At 42.3% G+C, this 18,240-nt stretch overlaps 1 protein-coding gene across 3 annotated transcripts in view; it reads left to right on the top strand.

The window, feature by feature from the left end:
• Positions 1–288: 288 nt before the first annotated feature.
• The window catches only part of N4BP1 (NEDD4 binding protein 1), a 48,054-nt gene continuing 30,102 nt past the window's right edge, over positions 289–18,240 (top strand). For all 3 annotated transcript variants that reach the window (XR_009537312.1, XM_060132563.1, XM_060132562.1), the window contains exon 1: positions 289–729. Coding sequence is in view for 2 of the 3 variants with exons in the window: in XM_060132563.1 (XP_059988546.1) it covers positions 532–729 (198 nt within the window). In the remaining variant the exon portion in view is untranslated. The remainder of the gene's footprint in view (positions 730–18,240) is intronic.

The raw sequence follows: 18,240 nt of genomic DNA, 5'->3' as shown, positions 1-18,240 counted from the left end.
TGTCTGAAAGCAAGCCAAATCCCTTGTGTGACACTGGGTCAGTCCCGCCTACTGGCTCGGAGCCTCAATTTCCCCATCTGTAAAACCATAAATTCATCATCCACCAGGCCACGCAAAAGCGTCGTGGCCTAACCAAAGGCCACCCAGGCCCCCCTCCACAGCCATCGTTGGGCCCTCAACAAACATGGCGACTGTGCGTGACGTACACTTTCGTCGCCTCCGCGCCCCCCCAGGGGGTGGCGACACTCAATGACGGCGGCGGGCGGGGCGCATGCGCGGCGGCGGGGCCCGGCCCGCGGCGGCGGCGGGGGTGGCGGCGGCGGCGAAGGGGCTTTTTACCCGCAGTTGCCCAGCTGCGGCTGCCGCTGCGGGATGGTGTAGCTGGGCGTTCGGCCAGGCGGCAGGGCGCGGGCCGGGCCAAGGCGGCCTGGAGGGCCGACGCCGCCTGACGAGCTCGGGTACAGGGGCAGCACGCTGAGGGGGCGTCGCCGCCGCCGGCCCCCGGCGCCGCCGCGGGAGGCCGCGCCCGCCATGGCGGCCCGGGCGGTACTGGACGAGTTCACGGCGCCCGCCGAGAAGGCGGCGCTGCTGGAACGGAGACGCGGCCGCATCGAGGGCCTGTTCGGCGTGAGCCTGGCCGTGCTTGGCGCGCTCGGGGCTGAGGAACCGCTCCCTGCGCGCATCTGGCTGCAGCTCCGCGGGGCGCAAGAGGCGGTGCACAGCGCTAAGGTGAGTCCGGCCGCCGACCCCGCGCGATCGCCTTCCCCAGCCCGGCCCCCGCGGCCTTCTGTCGATCGGGGTCCCTGGGCGTCCCCACCCCCTTCTTCCCTGCCCTTCCTGCGCTGACCGAGCCAGGCGCGGTGGTGAGAGCGCGGTCTCCCGAGCCTCCGCTCTAGAGCCATGTGACCTTGGGCTAGCGGTTTCGTCCCGGGCGCCTCAGTTTCCCCATTTGTAAAGTGGCGCTGACGAAAGCAGCTGACTCGGAAGGCCGTCGCGAGGATTGGAGTAGGTGATGTGCGTAGAGCGCAGAGCGCAGTGGCTGGCAGGCACGGAGTGAACGCGTTGAGAGTGTTGCCTGTTGTTATCTTTCCCCCCAGCCCGCGGGCTGGTGCGCAGGGCCTGATGGCTGGGCCCGCAGCCTCCTGGCCTACCACCTCAGCCACTTATCTCTTCCCAGGTCTCCGCTACAGGGATTCTGAACCTCTTGGGGATGTCAAGACCCCTCTGAGAATCTGACAAAACCATCACAGTAGTACAGTACTCAGAGAATATCAAGAAGAGATAGGGATGATTAATAATAGTATTAAAAATAGCATTATTCCATGTATTGATTTTGTGTACCACTAGCATTTATCGAACGGTTGTAGCACATCAGACGTTATGTTCAATACTTCGGAAGGATTATCGAATTCAGTCCTTAAAAAATCCAGTGAGGTAGATTTTATTATCTTCCTGTTTTTAACAGCTGGGGAAACTGAAACTTTCGAAGAGGTGACTCACCTTCTCTCTAAATCAGCATTTCACACTTAGACTTACTTCGGGCACCTTCAGCTACTCCCTTCCCTCCCCAAGCCCAAATACTGCAAGAGTACATCCTCCCCCTCCCGGGGAGCCAAGTTTCTCCAGGTTTTCCCATCGAGTAAGTGGGAGAGCCAGGATTCAGACTGAGGGAGTTTGATTCCAGAGACCTTGCTCTTGATACCTACCTTCCAGATGCTGAGCACTGGGGGTGGGGATCCATTTTTGGCGTCGTACTTAAGAAATTTCACAGTGCCCTTGAAGAATCTGATTAGCTGTGACTCTTGACTTTCTTAGATTAAAAAAGAAGCCTGTATGCTTGCTTTTAACGTGCTTAGAGGAGGTAGGACACTTAACTGTATGATTCTTCTCCACAGCTTAACTTAAAGCACTGCAGATGTTGAATCAAGTTTGCTTTCCTGTTCTTGATTTTTTTGAACCAGTTGTCTGGTCTAACTCCTTCCCAGTCCCCTCCTTGTTTTCTCCCCAGCTACCCAATTTCTTCCCACTCCCCAGGGCTAAAAAGTTTGACATGACTAAGTCCTATTATGGCTTCTGAAAGTCTCTTACGTGCATTCATTCCTTCCTTTTCCATTATTTTTGCAGCAGTTAAGACCTTCTTTCTTGGTATGTGCCCTCTCCCTTATTTCATTGCCTTCCCTCCCTCCCCAGTACAACTTGCCTTAGAGTAATCCTCCCACAAAAAGTCATTCTCCTGCCCTGGGATCTAGTAGAGCCTCCTGTTGCCTATCTCATTCACTCTAAACTTTTCTGATTTACAAAACACTTATTTATTCAACCCCACTTTGTTTTCCTAATTCTCTGCCTTAGCAGCTCTCAGCTTAAATCTCCACTGTAGTCTGACTAGTCTCACTGCTTTTATTGTGTACTCTGCCTGATCCCAGTTCAGCTTTACTCAAGGCTCACTGCAAGCATGGAAAGTGCTGCTTTTGCTCTACAGAAAAACCCTGCTGGACCCTCCCAACTCCAGTTGCCTTGCTTGTCCCTGCCATGCAGTTCAGCATAAGCTAATTGGAAAAGGTGTGTCTTACAGTATATTGGTAGTATGTGTCACCTGCCCATTTATCTTTTTGATGTGTGCTACTCATAATCTAACTCTCCCACTTATAAGAAATCCTTTTTTTCCCTTTGAGATTTATGGGGAAAAGTTGAATGCCATACTCAAGGGGTTTTTGTTCTTGTTAATTCATTTTGGAGTGTGTTTTACATTCAAGGAAGAGAAAACCATTAACTTGATTTTTAAAAATTAAGAACAGAGGGAAAGGGCTTCCCAGGTGGTGCAGGGGTTAAGAATCCGCCTGCCAATGCAGGGGACACGGGTTCGAGCCCTGGTCCGGGAAGATCCCACATGCCTCGCAGCAACTAAGCCCACAGCAACTAAGCAACTAACCACAACTACTGAACCTGCGCTCTAGAGCCCACAAGCCACAACTACCGAAGCCCGTGCGCCTAGAGCCCGTTCTCTGCAACAAGAGAAGCCACCGCAATGAGAAGCCCGCACACCACACCAAAGAGTAGCCCCCGCTCGCCGCAACTAGAGAAAGCCCACACGCAGCAACGAAGACCCAACAGAGACAAAAAAAATAAATTAATTAATTGAAAAAAAAAAAACAGAAGGGAATTCCCTGGCGGTCCAGCGGTTAGGACTCTGTGCTTCCACTGCAGGGGGCACGGCTTCGATCCCTGGTCGGGGAACTAAGATCCCGCATGTCCCGTAGTGTGGCTAAAAAAATTAAGAACAGGAGAACAATCTTCAGCGTATACAATATTTTAAGTTAAGCTGTGGAGGAGGAGAAGGTTTGGGGGAAGGAGGATTTAGAGTAAGGACTTTTTTAAACTAGCTGGTAGAGTCTCCAAGCAGCTTTGTGGGTCCCATCAAGTGGTTCGTGTCGTTTTCCTCCTTTAAAAATGTTAATTCACTACCCTTTAGAAAATGCTTGAGTAGAGGAGAATGTGGAGCTTTAGTTAGTTAGGGCTCCATTCACTGGAGAGAGGTGAGACGGGGCTACTGGTAGAAAGTGATAATGTCCTGGGAAGTTTTTGTTTTTTTAAAAAAGGCACATGCTCTTGAATGACCACTTTTGTCAAAGGGGAAATTTGTTGGAGGAAGCAGTACTTGAGCTGGGCTTTGAAGATCTGGGAAGATTCCCAGGTAGAGGTGGTTGCAAGCAAGGGCCTCGAAGCCAGAACAACATGGAGTGTCTGGGTAGGAAGAGTCATGCTGCCCTGTGAGAGATGAAGCCTCCAGGGACCCAAATGCTGTGCTAAGGCCACTGGGCCTTATCAGTAGGGAGTCAGTGAGGATTTGGGAGAGGAAGGATTTGCTTGAAACTCTGTATTTGAAGACAGGCAGACCCAACTGTGGAAGGAACTTTGTTCCAGTTTAGAACTGGACATGGGTGGGGTGACACGGTTTTCACTGGGACTTGGCAACTGAGTGGAGGCAGGGATTGAGGGAGAGGTTTGAAGCCCTGGTGTCAGGAAGGATGGTGGATACGTTGTTTGACCTGTAGGTTGGTGGGACCGGGTAGCCGATAAGTAAAGAAAACTTCTGTGCCAGGAAATACACTAGCTGTTGCCTCTGGACCTCAAGGAACCCACAGCCTAGTAGGGGAGAAAGTTGGAAACAACATTTAAGAGTTGAAGTATGTGCAAGTAATATAGGAGAGGAAGGGTTGTTCTGCCCAGTGGGATGCTGGAGGATGAATGAGAGTTTTCCAGAAGGAAGAGCATGTGCAAAATCACAGGGATATGAAGTAGTCCCGTTTTTTCATGGATTCCTCAAGTGAAGGACAGGAATGGGGGAAGGTGCCAGCTCACAAAGCACGTGCGACCTGCTAAAGAACATGGATTTTACCAAGCAGGGAGGCAGCGGAGAGTAATGGAAGGTTGTAAGAACACCAGTGATGCTGTCAGATTTACATTTCAATGCCTCCATCATCCGGTCCATTGTTGGCTACTGATGATATAAGTATAGAAATTGGGGATAAGTGTTTAGAACTTTTATAGCAATGTGACATTACTACAAGGGCTAGAGAAGCAATGTCTGAAAGTGAGAGGGAAACCAAAAGCGGGCATTGTCCATAGGGGCCCAGTGGGAGGGGACTGAAGTCCAAGGTGGCAGACGTCATGGAAACAAAGGAAGTTGAGGATTGAACGTCAGAGAAGAAGTGGAGGCACTGACCGAGCTGCCTCATTCACAAAGAAATCGAAGATTCAAAGCAGGGGTGGGATCTTGGAGTCTGGCCTGGGTGAGGAGAGATGAGGCTGAAGAGATCTCTGTCCTGGGGAGTGCAACGAGTTAGATCCTTCCCTTAGATCAAAGAGCCCCTGGGACTAGGTGGGGGACTGCATAGGGAAGTGGCTGGCTGGTCGGAAGGAACGGGTGAACCGAGATGCTCATGCCCTGTGGGAGAGGGCAGTCGCTCATGCTCAGTATCAGCTGGTTACACATATGGGCCTAGTGATGTCTGATCTTCTCACCCAAGGGAAGCCAGTAGTCTGCATTTTGTAATGGGAAATCTGTTTTGTTTTAAGAGGCAGCTAATTTATGTTTTAAAAGCCATGTATGCTATGAATTACATCTCAGTAAAAGTTTTGCACTAATACATTCTTTTTAAAGTACATATTCTAAAAAAAGAAATATAGGAAGCAACCACATATGCTAAACAAAACATGGCAGTAGACCAGATTCAGCTTTTGGACTGCCTTTTTAGGACCTCTGCTTTAGGTAGTAGGAGACAAGATAAGTGAGGATACACATTTTTTTTCCTATTTGGTGAAGTGGGTAATTGAAGGCCTTAATGGCCTATAGTACTGTCTTAGTAAAGTGGGATGGCAGTTTATGCCCAGAGAGGGAGGGTGAGACCTTGAAGACAGTGCAGTATGTCAACACAGATACAGTGGAACTGTTGGAAGTGCATTAGAAAAAAACAAAAAAGGACTGTGGACTTGAAGTGAGGGCCAGGGAAGGTTAGGTGGTTTGAATTTATAGTATCACTTGATCCAGAAATTCTCAAGTAGGTGATGATTTCCCCCACTCAGGATGTTGGTGAAGCCAGCACATAAAGACTAAAGGAATCTGAAGTGCAATTGAGCAAGGCAAAACGGGGCCCAGGAACTGTTTCTGAATGGTCAGCCTTATTTGAGCTAGGACAGTCCAAAAATATGCAAGACTTACCTTCTACTGTTAGTGAACTAATAGCTTGAGAGGTTCAGACTGGAGAGGAGGCAGGTGAAGGCAGAAGGGCATAATGAACTGTAAGAATAAAGGGAGGGACAGGACCTTAGACCGTGTCCCCTCCTAGACTCAGGGAATCATGCAGGCAGAGGACAGTTTCAGTAAGTGTTGGAGAATTCTAGAGGTGGTAGTTAAAGAAGCATTTCATAGATCAGAATCTTGGATCTGGAGGAATTCTGAGAACCAAGGGGTGGTACCTCAGTGGTCATGGGTGAAGTGGAAGCGTTCCTTTTAACTTAGAGAAGTGAGAGGCTAAAGGATGGACGTGTGAGCCATCTGGAGATAATGCAGTGCTGAGATCATGGAGGTCCATAGCAGGGAATTGGGTGCTAAAGTTAGTTGGTAAGCTAGGAGCCTGTCCTGGAGGTTAACAAACAAAAGAGGAGTAATTGGAAGTAAACAGCATGGCTACTTGTTGTATGGTTTCTCCCTGAACCTTTAGGGTACTGAATTTGCTACCTTCAGCTGCCCATCAGGTGGTGGTATTTCAGGCATTACTTCATGGCAGTGAATAGCCACTGTGAAGCATAGCCAGTGACCTACCAAGAACACCAATCTGGAGGACTTATAAGGAGAGTAATTTGGAGGACTCATCAGTCTTAAACATTGAAATTACAATGCACCTGAGAAACTGTGGTAAGGTAGGCTAACATCCAGTCTGCTTTTTATTTGAGAGGAAAAGAAGAGAGGGTCTTATGAAGAGTTGATGATTGTCCTTTACCTGAGTTTTTGCTTGCATATTTGTGGAGTAAGAGAGGAGAAAGATAAGAGTAAAGAAAATGCAATTCCAGTAGAAGTGGCCTGTTACTTCATTGACTTCAGAGGGTTAAGATGGACCCTATATTGTTTTATTTCCTTTTCCGTTGGGAGAACTTGGTACCTGGTTTCATGAATGAATTCTTGAACAGTAGATTTGTTCATGGAGGAAATAATTTACAGATGTAATACTGGGTAGTGACAGAGTTTTTTGTTTTGATTTTACCAGAAAGGAGGTTGGAGGCCTTTTTGCTTTTTCTAGAATGATAGTTTTTAACTCACCATGGTTGTAAATCATCTTCTCAAGAAACAGAGGTTTGTTCAGTCTCTTTTATGGTTAATATTTTGGGGTTATACCAGAATGTTGAAATAAGGGATACTCACGCTGATTGTACTAGGGTCAAAGTGATTGCTCATGACTGTAGCTTCCTCTTCCCTATTTGTTTACCAGCTAGTATTACAGGGTTTTAATTAAATCAGGGACAACATCTTGTTCTATGTTGACTTTTTACTAAATTAATATAATTGTATGAAGTTAGAAGGCTTGCATTTCAGAAACAGAATTATAGGGGGGAAATCCTTACAGTAATTAATTAAAGAACTGTTTTTTATAAAAATAAGTTATGTCATATGGAAACAACATAGGAAAATCCTTTTGTTTAAAGAAACTGAATTATTTCTTTTAATTGTTAATTTAAGAGGTTCCTTTGAACTTAGAGAAAGTTTTGTTCAGTCTTAGTGCTTACAGAATTACTTACTTTAATTGATGAATAAGAACTGTGTGGATTCACATCTGAATTTTCTATGTAAAAGTCAGTTGTGATTATGACACCTTTTCATCGAAAATCCCTATCTACCAGTCATCTGGGATCTTTATCCATTTTTGAACCTACGTGTTTAGTTCACTGTATGTTTCATTATTAACCCTGGTATTTTTTAAATTAAGATAATAAAGTCATTACTTTGTTATAATAGGTTAATGCAGATGATATATCTCTAACAGTTAGACTGATAGATAGATCAGGATTTGGCTGCAGTGATAGAAATTATACAAAATGGTTTAGTTTTCTTTCACTCAATAAAAAATCTTAAGATAAACAACAGTCCAAGGCTGAGCAGTGGTTAGGAGCTGTCAGGGTGAAGGTCTCTGCAGTTCTTTTGGCCTTTCCCTCATGATCACAGAATACCTACTGCAGCTCCAGCCATCAAGTCTCTATTTCAAGAAGGAAGGAAGAAGCCACAACACCTTTCTACAACACCCCAGCAGACTTTTCCTTATCTCTTTCTGGACAGAACTATGTCATATGGCCAATACTTGCAGGAAAGAGAGCTAGGAAATGTTCAGTTTTAACTAGACACGTTGCTGCCCTGAACAAAATCTGGGTTCTGTTTGTTAAAGAAGCAGAACGTGGATATTGGTAGACAATAGGAACGACTGCCACATCATATTATCTACTTCTCAAAATATGCCTTGAATCCTCACCATTTTTTGAGTTTTGTTTTTGTAAATAGGAATTTTTTAAATGAGCACTTTATTTTTGGTTGTTTTTTGTTTTTAATTAAAATGTAATTCCTAAAGATACAAGGTGAGCACATGCCAATCATTTATTTATAACTCATTTTTGAGGGAACTAGCTGGATAGGAAAACTGGTTCAAGGAACAATACAGGAAATGAATATAGGTACCGAAAAAGAATGTTGAAATAAGACTGCTAGATTGGATACAAAACTTGTTCATGTCCTACAGGATAATGAAACAGTAATTTGGGGGTTGTCACAGAAATCATCTGTGTCTTTACTGGACAAAAATATGCAAGTTAAATGTGTAATTTCACAGATTCTGGGCCTTTTTCAATATAAATAGTATGTCAAACAAAAAACACATTCCACTAGAGCATACAAACATGGGCGAGCTTTTTCTGTAAAGGGCCAGGCGATAAATAGTTTCAGACTTTATGAACCATACAGGGTCTCTGTCTCATATTCTTCTTTGTTTTTGCTTTTTACAACCCTTTAAAAGGTAAAAACAATTCTTAGGGCCCGTACAAAAATAGTTTGAAGGCTGGATTTACACTGTCCAGTGTATTACCACTACCACATGTGGCTGTTTAATTAAAATTCAGTGAAATTAAATATTCATTTCCTCAGTTGTATTTCACGTGCTCAGTAGCCATAATGTAGCTATTGGATACCAATTTGTACAGTGCAGATACAGAACATATGTCGTTACAGAAAGTTCTATTGGACAGTGCTGCCCTAGCTATGAAATAATCCTTGGTCGGGCCTGCTAGACAGTTCTCTAGTATGACACTGAGAGAGCATGCAGCTATTCTTTTACCTTACTTCCAGAGTTTCTGTAATTTGTGTTAATTGTGCCCTTGTAGTTATAAATAGCTTCAAAGATTACTCTTGATCACACACACACACACACACACACATATGCATGTAGACTAGCCTGATTGTATATAGAGTATGGCAGGAGGTATTAGCAATTACTGACACTAGACAATTATCCTCTCTGGAAATTTCATAAGGAACCTTAGGTTACCTTTTCAGTAGCTGGGTGGTTTTCATTTGTTTTTGGTTTTAGTTGTCTCTTTTGTCTCTTCTATTTTAAAGCTAGGAAGCAAATCTCCAAAAAAAATCAAGAAAATCATCTCTACATATTTCACCTGTAGCATTTATACATTTGGATGAATGCTTCTCTCCTCAAGATTCCCAAAATATGCTAAAATTTCTTGCCTGCCAGGAAGGGACTTACTTTATACTGCATGCCACAGAGTAGGTACCAGAGCAGTATCCTGAGTAGGTTCCATAGATGAACTACAATCCTTGTTTTTTAATAGTAACCTTGCCATACCTGATTAAGTGAGGTTTATTCTTAAATATGACATTCTAATTATGGTCTGTGTTGCACAATGAATTTGTCTGATTTTGTCCTAGTAAAAGGGAGGACAGATTCTTAATGATCCTGTGCAAGTAACTACATTGCCATGAAAAGTAAAGAGACTCAGTAGAAGTAGACCAAGCTTCCCTTTTGATTTGACACAGTTAATAAGTGTTTGTGATTTAAGAAATTCAGAGTAACCCAATGAAATTAATAGTTTTAGCATCCTTATAAGGTGAAAGACAAATCTTTGTGATTGATTGCCTGGGGACCTTTGCGAAACATCGAAGATAGTTTAGGTGTAAAAGACATTCAGAGTGGTATACTACATAGCAATAGAAAAGAGCAAATTACTGAGACATGCAGTAATGTGGATGAATCTCAAAAATAGTATGCCAAGTGAAAAAAGCCATACACAAAAAGAGTGAATACTAATTCTATATGTGACATACTAAGCAAGACAAGAATTGTGTAATTATGGTGGGGAAAAAATCAGAATAATTAGAACAGAGCAACTGGAAAAACACATTAAATACAGACTGGGTATTAGATGATACTAAGGAATTACTGTTTATTTTCTTGGGTGCAGTAATGACATTGTGGTTATACTAAAAAGAAAACGTGTAATGTGTGTGTTTATGCTTGGCGTCTCTCACTTGGAAATTAGCCATGTATCCAAAGAGTGTCCATTAGTTAACCATTTACTGTTGGTCCAACCAAGGTCTTAAAGTTAACTAAGGATGTTGGAAATTATGCTTAAGCTGACAACTACTGAGCAACATAACTTCTGATATCAAAAAATGTAGCAGTGTTATAATTCAATTTAGTTTAATGTATAAATTTTTATTTTTCATAATCAGTCTCTTCATGAAAGAAAACTTTTAAGTTAAAAAAATCTTATGATGCATTGTACTCTGCACTGATAAAATCAGAGAAGGGCCATCTATTTTTAAATTAGTATTAAAATTATCAAGTCAGATTGATTTGTCCAAGGATTTTTTTTTTTTTTTTTTTTTTTTTTGTGGCCATGTCTTGCGGCCTGCAGGATCTTAGTTCCCCAACCAGGGGACCAGGGATTGAACCTGGGCCACAGCAGTGAATGCACTGCTTCCTAACCACTGGACTGCCAGGGAATTCCCTAAGGATTATTTTTATTACATGAATTTGGATTCTAAATACAGAATGCCTTTGAATTTTCAGCTTCTGTGCATTTTGCATTGTTTCTCTTTTGTCCTTAAAAAGCTAACACATTATAAGTTTGGATGTTTAGTTTCTTTATTTTCTAAGAGTTCTAGATATATAGATTTATGTAAAAGCTTGTTCTCTATAAACCAGTTGGAACAGAAATTCTTTTTTTTTTTTTTTTTTTTGCGGTACGTGGGCCTCTCACTGTTGTGATCTCTCCCGTTGCGGAGCACAGGCTCCAGACGCGCAGGCTCAGCGGCCATGGCTCATGGGCCCAGCCGCTCCGTGGCATGTGGGATCTTCCCGGACCGAGGCACGAACCCATGTCCCCTGCATCTGCAGGCGGACTCTCAACCACTGCGCCACCAGGGAAGCCCCGAAGAGAAATTCTTTAAGAAACTTTATTATCTACTTCATTAATAACCCCTGGAGATAGGAATATATTTCACATTCACACCATGAAGAAGTAAAGGCTTTTTCTCATTTATAGAGACAGACACACAGAGAGCTTTCAGCTTTGGTTCCCTAATTGTAGCCACAGGTCGAAAGTAATCCAAAAACACAAAACTGGCCCAGATTTCATAAGGGCTGTTCTTCTGTTAGTAGTCCTGAGACATGTTCTTGCACAAACAGAAGAACAGAAAAGACTAAAACCAGATTTTCCTGTAGTCTCTCATGCCACAGAAAGTGGATCCCTGTTATCTGGTGACAGATCGCCACATGGTCAGACACCTAAAACTCAGATTCCTGCAGACTAGATTCATGTGTGAGACTGACCTGGTAGTCTGCAGCCACTTGGTCCCTGAGGCAGTGTGGAAACGGACATGTGGTGAAGAACCATAAAGTGAAAACACAAAATCAGAAGGGAAAAGAACAGGGTAACAGCATTAGTAAAATTCACTTCCTGCTTGGGATTCACTCTAGGAGCCAAAATTAGGTAAACCTGGGCTCTCAGAGCCAATGAGGTACCCTTCTTGGGCCACTCAGTTTAATAGCTCCAAGCAGGTGAGCTCACTTGGACATCTCCATTGGTCCTACAAGACTGCCAAAGTGAAAATTTATTTTAAAAGTTATAAACATGACTTTCAGACAGTCAGGTATCTCATAAATGAGGGAACCAACAGGAACGGAAAGGTGTTTCAAAGAGCTTTTGAGGATCTGATTATTTGAGGCTCTGAGTATCTGCACCAAAAAAAAAAGAAATGATGGAATAAAATTGCTTGTAGATATAAACTGGCTAATATCTTACAAAGCAGTGAAGTTATAACTATTTCTACCAGATGGAGATAATTGGCATCTCTGCTGGACAGAAATCTACATTTTGACATGTAGCATCACAGTCCGGGCCCTAATCAATAATAAATGGTGTGTAAGACAAAGGTACATTTCCCAGAGAAGTAAATCATCTTTGGGTGGGCGAAAGAGAGTGCTCCGTTGTGATTGAGAGGGCATCCTTTTGCCATATTTAGAAGTGTTTGATAATTTTTCTTAATGTTATGCAATCTATTAAAATGAACACCCTCCCCAACTTTTTCGTCATTTGGCCACACTCTCTCTTCAACAATGTTACATCATTGATACTACTAGGCTGGATGTCAGCCTGTGTTCCCAAACTTCCTAATTCCTGTTTTGACATGTATTTGTTAGACATTTATTGATTGATTTCAGGTTTTCTCAACAGTGGCACTATTGACATTTTGGTCAGCTAATACTTTGGTTGTAGGGGGTTGTAATGTACGCTGCAGGATGTTTAGCAGCATCTCTGGCCTCTACCCCCAAGGTGCCAGGAGCACCTCTTCAGTTGTGACAACCAGAATTGTGTCCTGACATTGCTAGTTCCCCCAGGAAGAGCAGAAACACCTCTGGTTAAAACCAAGGCCAGTACCCGCACTGTCTAGTAGAGTTATGATAAATAGTGTTGTTTAAATAATAAGATACTGTTGTGTGTAGAAAACAGATTAACATCCTCCCACCCCATTTTTGCCAATTCTTGAAGGAAGGGTTAAATTAGGCTCCAAAAATAAGAAACCATGCTGAAGTCCAAACCAACAAAGGCTTTGAGTATAATTCTGAGGATCTTGAACATTAATCCTTCGCAGTGAGGAGCTTTAGAAAGTATTTGAGTAAGGAGGTGAAGGGTGTGTTTTCAGGCATAGCTTTTATACTGTTACAAGGCAGTGGAGTGGGACAAGACTGGCAACAGAAAGAAGAGGTTAGTGTTGGTTGTAGTGTTCACATGCAACTAGGTTTGTGAAGGATTGCAAGTGAAGGAAGAGGAAAGAAAGCTTTGAATCTAGGCATCTACGTTTCATAGAAAGGAACTTGGACCAAAGATGGAGTGGAGGAGAGCTGAGAGCTCTGATTCAGACCTGTAAAGTTTGAGGCACTTGTGGGATAGGTAGAAATACCCAGGGGATAGTCTGCAGCCTAACAGTATTAAAGGCTAGAGGTGGACATTTGGAGTTACCATCAGAGAAATAAAAGTTACGGTTGGAACTTGAAAAGCCTATTAGAGTATAATTGAGGGAGAGGACCAAGACAGAACCTCACGGAATATCTACATTTAATGTACAGTAGGAAAAGGCAGCAAAGGATTTGGGAGGATAGTCAGAAAGATAGGAAGTAAGGACAGCTAGTGGTATCTCAGAAGTGTGGAAGGGCGAGAACTTGTCAAGAAGTTGGTCAACGGTAGATATCGTGTTACCTACCAAGTAAGTAGAGAGCCCAAGTAGGAGAGTACAGAGAAAAGGGCCTTTGGGTTTGGCATTAGTTGTCATTCAGGAAAGTGGTTTCAGCTTGAATGGGGGCAGAATCCAGATTTCAAGGGGTTGACAGGGAAAGGGCTTTAGGCTACTTTTTCAAAAAGTGTGAAGATGAAAAGACCGAGTGGTTGCATGCATAGGCAGTCGGGCTGAGGGAAGTGTTCTGGGGGATCAGGAAGGCTCACGCATGTTTGTAGACAGAGGGGCGGGGTAGGTGGCTAAAGGGGGAGGGATGAATCAAGGTCTGGGAAAATGGCATGGCTTTGAAGCAGAAGCAAGGAGAAGAATTTGTGAAAGGTAGAATTTTTAGATGAAAACAGAGAGGCAGTCAAAGGAATTCATATCTGTTGGCCTCCAGGCTCTGGTAAAATCACATCTTTTACGAAAAATGAGAAAATTGACAGAAATGAGGTTGGGGACCTGAAGACATTATTTGGGTAAGAGTGAAGATAAGTTGCTCAGGAGAGCTGAAAGTTTTGGAAGCTGTAGAATTTCAGAGATTTACAGATGTAATGGGGATGAGGTCTAGGGTAGAGTGTGGCCCCTGGTGTGTCTCCAGAAGTAGACTCAGGGTGAGCATGCAGGGAAGTCCCTGTGGGGCAGTTAGGGTGCTCCTCCTGGGGAAGAACTCGGTCGGCATTTTGGAAATAAGATTGAGGAGGAAGATGGAACAGAAAGCAAATGTTGGAAATGCATTGGAAAAATGACTAAAATGGTTATTTTTATTTTATAGTGATATTATTAATGTAGGTGACCAGATAGAGACATATTATCTTAACAGGTTAAAATGGACCTGTTACAGATATGTAGGTAATGATATTAAAAGTTTGTTTTATCTAAGGCACTATGGTGCTTCTAATTTATGTACGTTCTGTAGGACTCATATGTCAAAGTCTAAAAATCATATTAATCCTCCTACTTTATTTTCTCTTAGAGATAACATATCACCATTTATGCGAGAGTATCTTAAGTTATAAGAAATCTTTAGAATCCTGAAGTGTGCAGCCAAAGCAGAGAACTACCGGTCCGAACAGTTTTAGAAATCTATCTGTAATGTATTAGGAGCCTCCTTGCCTTTGTAGTTTCTCCCTCCTCCTTGATTTGTGGTGGACTTGAGTATCTTCGGTTATATTTGTGCCAGGGTGCAGTTATGCTCCTGGCAGCTGCCAGAGCGTGTCAGTTCTACACTCATGATAGATGATCTCAAGTTGCTATGTTTTTTAACCATTATGTCTTCCTTATTTTTGCACCTGTGCTGTCAATTATCATTTGCTGTTGCGTGCTCTGCAGGTAGCACCCTATGCTGTTCCTTTTATATTTTCATTCAGCTGCTTCAAACCATGTGCAATCTGGGAGACAATCTGATAAAGTCCCTGAAGTGTGTGCCCATAAATAAGAGGTGGTAGATAGTGAAGAGTGGTGCCAAGAACCCTTTCCCCGGGTCAAACCTGCAGACTCTTGAATAGCCACTTTGATCCTTTCTGGTTTTAGCTATGTTCTGAATGGCAGGGGTTGCCAGGAGCTTCTCTCTGATTCGTGAATTGTTATATAGTTGAGAAGAACTGAATTTGTAGAAAGTAGAATAACAGAAATTCATTTTGCCATACGAAAGGGAAGTTACTGTTGTGTATATTATATGCTCCCCCCCTTTTTTCTTAAAATCCTGAGTAAAGTAAAACAATATATGAATGCTGCAGGATGGAGGGGAAACAATTTTGACTAACATTCAAATGTTCAGGTACCATATCCAGCCAAATGCAAATGATGACTACTTAGATCCACAGAATCTTTCTTACCAATACAACTGATGGCCAGACATTTTTGTAACACTGTATGCCTGTACACTTTATTGCTCACTCCTGAACTGGAGTATAGAAATCAATTGTTGCTATTAGTAATTTCCCAAGAGTAAATTGTTAATGAAAAAACTGAATCTGAATCTCAAGGGATAATTACTCATTCCTCTTAGGGGACACACAAAAAGGAGTTTTGGGTATGTGAAGCTATAACAAGCTCCTAGCACAGCTCTTCCTCAAATCTATGCAGTTAATCTTGCATTAATAGTTTTGGTTACTTGGGGGTAATGTCAGACAGCTGTGCTTGTATTGGGCACTTCTCTGCCAGTCTTCCTAGTGCTTACACAATAGGAGCTCTCCTGAGGCCCTCTGTAATCTTGTCATACAGCATCACAGCATGTTATGCATCCACTTTTAAACTTTTTTATTAAAATTAGGAAGTAGGGAATGTAATAAAATAATATATGCACATGGTTAAAACAAATCAAGTACTAGAGTTTTTATTAAGAATAGCAGTCCCTTTGCTTCTACCAAACACCCTAGCTTCCTGAAGGTAACTACTTCGCATTGTTTTTAGCTGTTTGTTCTGATGTTTACCTAAATAATTATAAATAATATACTGCTATTTCTTATCAATATTAGGCATTATGCACTTTCTTTACGATAAATGATGAGGCAAAAACTAGGCCCATTTTCTCAATTGCTATGGTCTGGATATTTGTGTCTCCTCAAAATTAATGAATGTTGAAATCCTCATGCCCAATGTGATGGTATTAGGAGAATGGGGCCTTTGGGGGGTGATTAGGTCATGAGGACAGAACCCCCATGGATGAGATTAATACCCTTAGAAGAGAGGCTTGAGAGAGCTCCATTGCCCCTTCCACCACGTGAGGACACAACAAGAAGTCCGCAGTCTGGAAGAGGGCCCTCACCCGACCGTGCTGTCACTCTGATTTTGGACTTCAAGCCTCCAGAGCTGAAAGAAATATCTGTTGTTTATAAGCCACTCAGTATGGCATTTTGTTACAGTAGCCCAAACAGACTAAGACACCAACATAGTTTTTTGTTTGTTTGGTTTTTGGTTTTTTTAGTTAAAGCAAGAAACAGGTTTATATAATTATGACATATAAATACTAGTTGTTGCAAGGCCAAGTACTTTATTATATTACATTATGTTCTCTTTCTGGTATAGCTTTTAATTTTTCCTGGGATTTTTATCTGCCCTTTTCTTACCTACTTATGAAATTTGCTTTAAACATCCCTAATATTTTACAAATATTCTTTTCATCTTAAGATATAAATATTCCTTTATATCTTAACTATTCTTTAAGCCTCTTTTTCTGGGAGAACACCCCTGGAGTCCTCTTCCCTCCTCCAGTCAGCTGGTTGCTCAGCTTATCTGCTGCATGGCTAAAATCTGTGGACTTCTATTTGCCACTCTTGGATGGAATTTAGTAATTACTTTATCTCTCATGTTTTTGGTGGCCTTCATCTTAAAATAGTTTCTCAAGAAAAGAATCCATGGGAGTAATTTTCTCAGCCTTTGGCATGCTAGAAATGTCTTTATTCTGCTTTATATTTGGTATGTAATGTGGATGTTATAGAATTATAGATTGAAGATCATTTTCCCTTAGCATTTTGAATGCATTGCTACCCTGTTTTCCCTGACTATCCAGACTTGCTACTGAGAATTTGACATTCTGATTATCATTCCTTTATGTGTGCCCTATTCCCACCCCGCCCACAGGATTTTTCTCTAGTGGGCCTTTAAAAAGTAATCATGCTTGGATATTCTGTGGACCCTTTCAAGGTGGGATCTGGGTGCACTGGCTCCCAAACAAGATTTAATGTAACTTTTTTCACTAATGCATGGGGTCTTATGCATTTTAGTTCCAGGAAATGATTTGTGTTATTTCTTAAGTGCCATTCTGTCTTTTTGGAATGCCAGTTATTTGGACTTAGGATATCCTAGATGGACGTTTAAAGTTTCTTTTCTTTCATTTCTTTCTTTTTCTGATACTTTTGGAGGGATTTCTTCCACTTTGTCTTTTGGTTCTTCTATTGACTCTGTTTTGGCCATCATGTCCGTAATTTGCTAGTGCTCTTATTCTAATTATTTTTTTCTTAGCATTTTGATATCTGTTTTATGAATTCATTATCATCTTATATCTGTTTGAAAGCAGTAATTAAAATTTTGTTTAAGTTTTCTTTTCTACCCTGCATTACCTACTTTCCTCCAGTTTTTCTCTATTTCGCGTTCTGCTTTATTGGTTTCTGTCTTCATATTTGCCAGACTTTCTTCTGACATGGTTTTTTTTTTTAATGTTTCATACTAAATCTGAAAAGCCAGTTGGAAACCTTGTGTCTGGGCAGGAGCTGTTGATAAGTGGCCTTTACCTTGGATCAATTAGAGAATTAGCCGTTGTTTGAGAGGATATTTTTTTTTGGAAGTCTGTTATCTGGAGAAGAAAGCTCTTCTTCCCAGGCTGGCTCACTGTTGCTGGCATTCCACTGAGTGGATGTAATCCACTTTTTCTTATCCAGTGGCTGCATAGTAGTCAGCAGTATTTGACTCCTGTGAATTCAACCATACACTTACTTAAGCTAAACAGGCAGCCTCATTTACATATTAGCAGGCAGCAGGGAGCAGCTCCAGTTCTGAGTAAGATGGACTCTACCCTGCCAGTCCTGTGACTATAGTGATAAAACCTGGACAGAATGCATGGAACAGGTATTTAAGGACTCTGAAAAGTAAACAGTAGCAGGCAGATTGGGAAAGAAGACCAGAATTCACAGTACCACCAAACCAGTGGTGAGTTTACCATTTTTTCCATTGTTATCTCTCAGCCTGAACTCAATACAGCCTAATCTGGAAGTGGAAATGGGCACTAGGGCACAAAAGGAGCACTAGTTTAACTCAAGGGGCAGAAAATGGAGCATGTAATACTGTGCAAAAATCCGTTTTTGTTTTTCTTCATTCCATTGCACACCAGTTTCCAAACAGTCCTATGATGGTGGCAGTGGGAGCTTGCAGGACTCAAAATTCTGAAGGAGGAGAACCTTCCTCTCTGATTG

Source organism: Lagenorhynchus albirostris, chromosome 19 (assembly GCF_949774975.1).
Source record: "Lagenorhynchus albirostris chromosome 19, mLagAlb1.1, whole genome shotgun sequence".
Classification (NCBI taxonomy): domain Eukaryota; kingdom Metazoa; phylum Chordata; class Mammalia; order Artiodactyla; family Delphinidae; genus Lagenorhynchus; species Lagenorhynchus albirostris.
The sequence above is the reverse complement of the archived record's forward strand: the minus strand, read 5'-3'. Positions and strand labels throughout refer to the sequence as shown.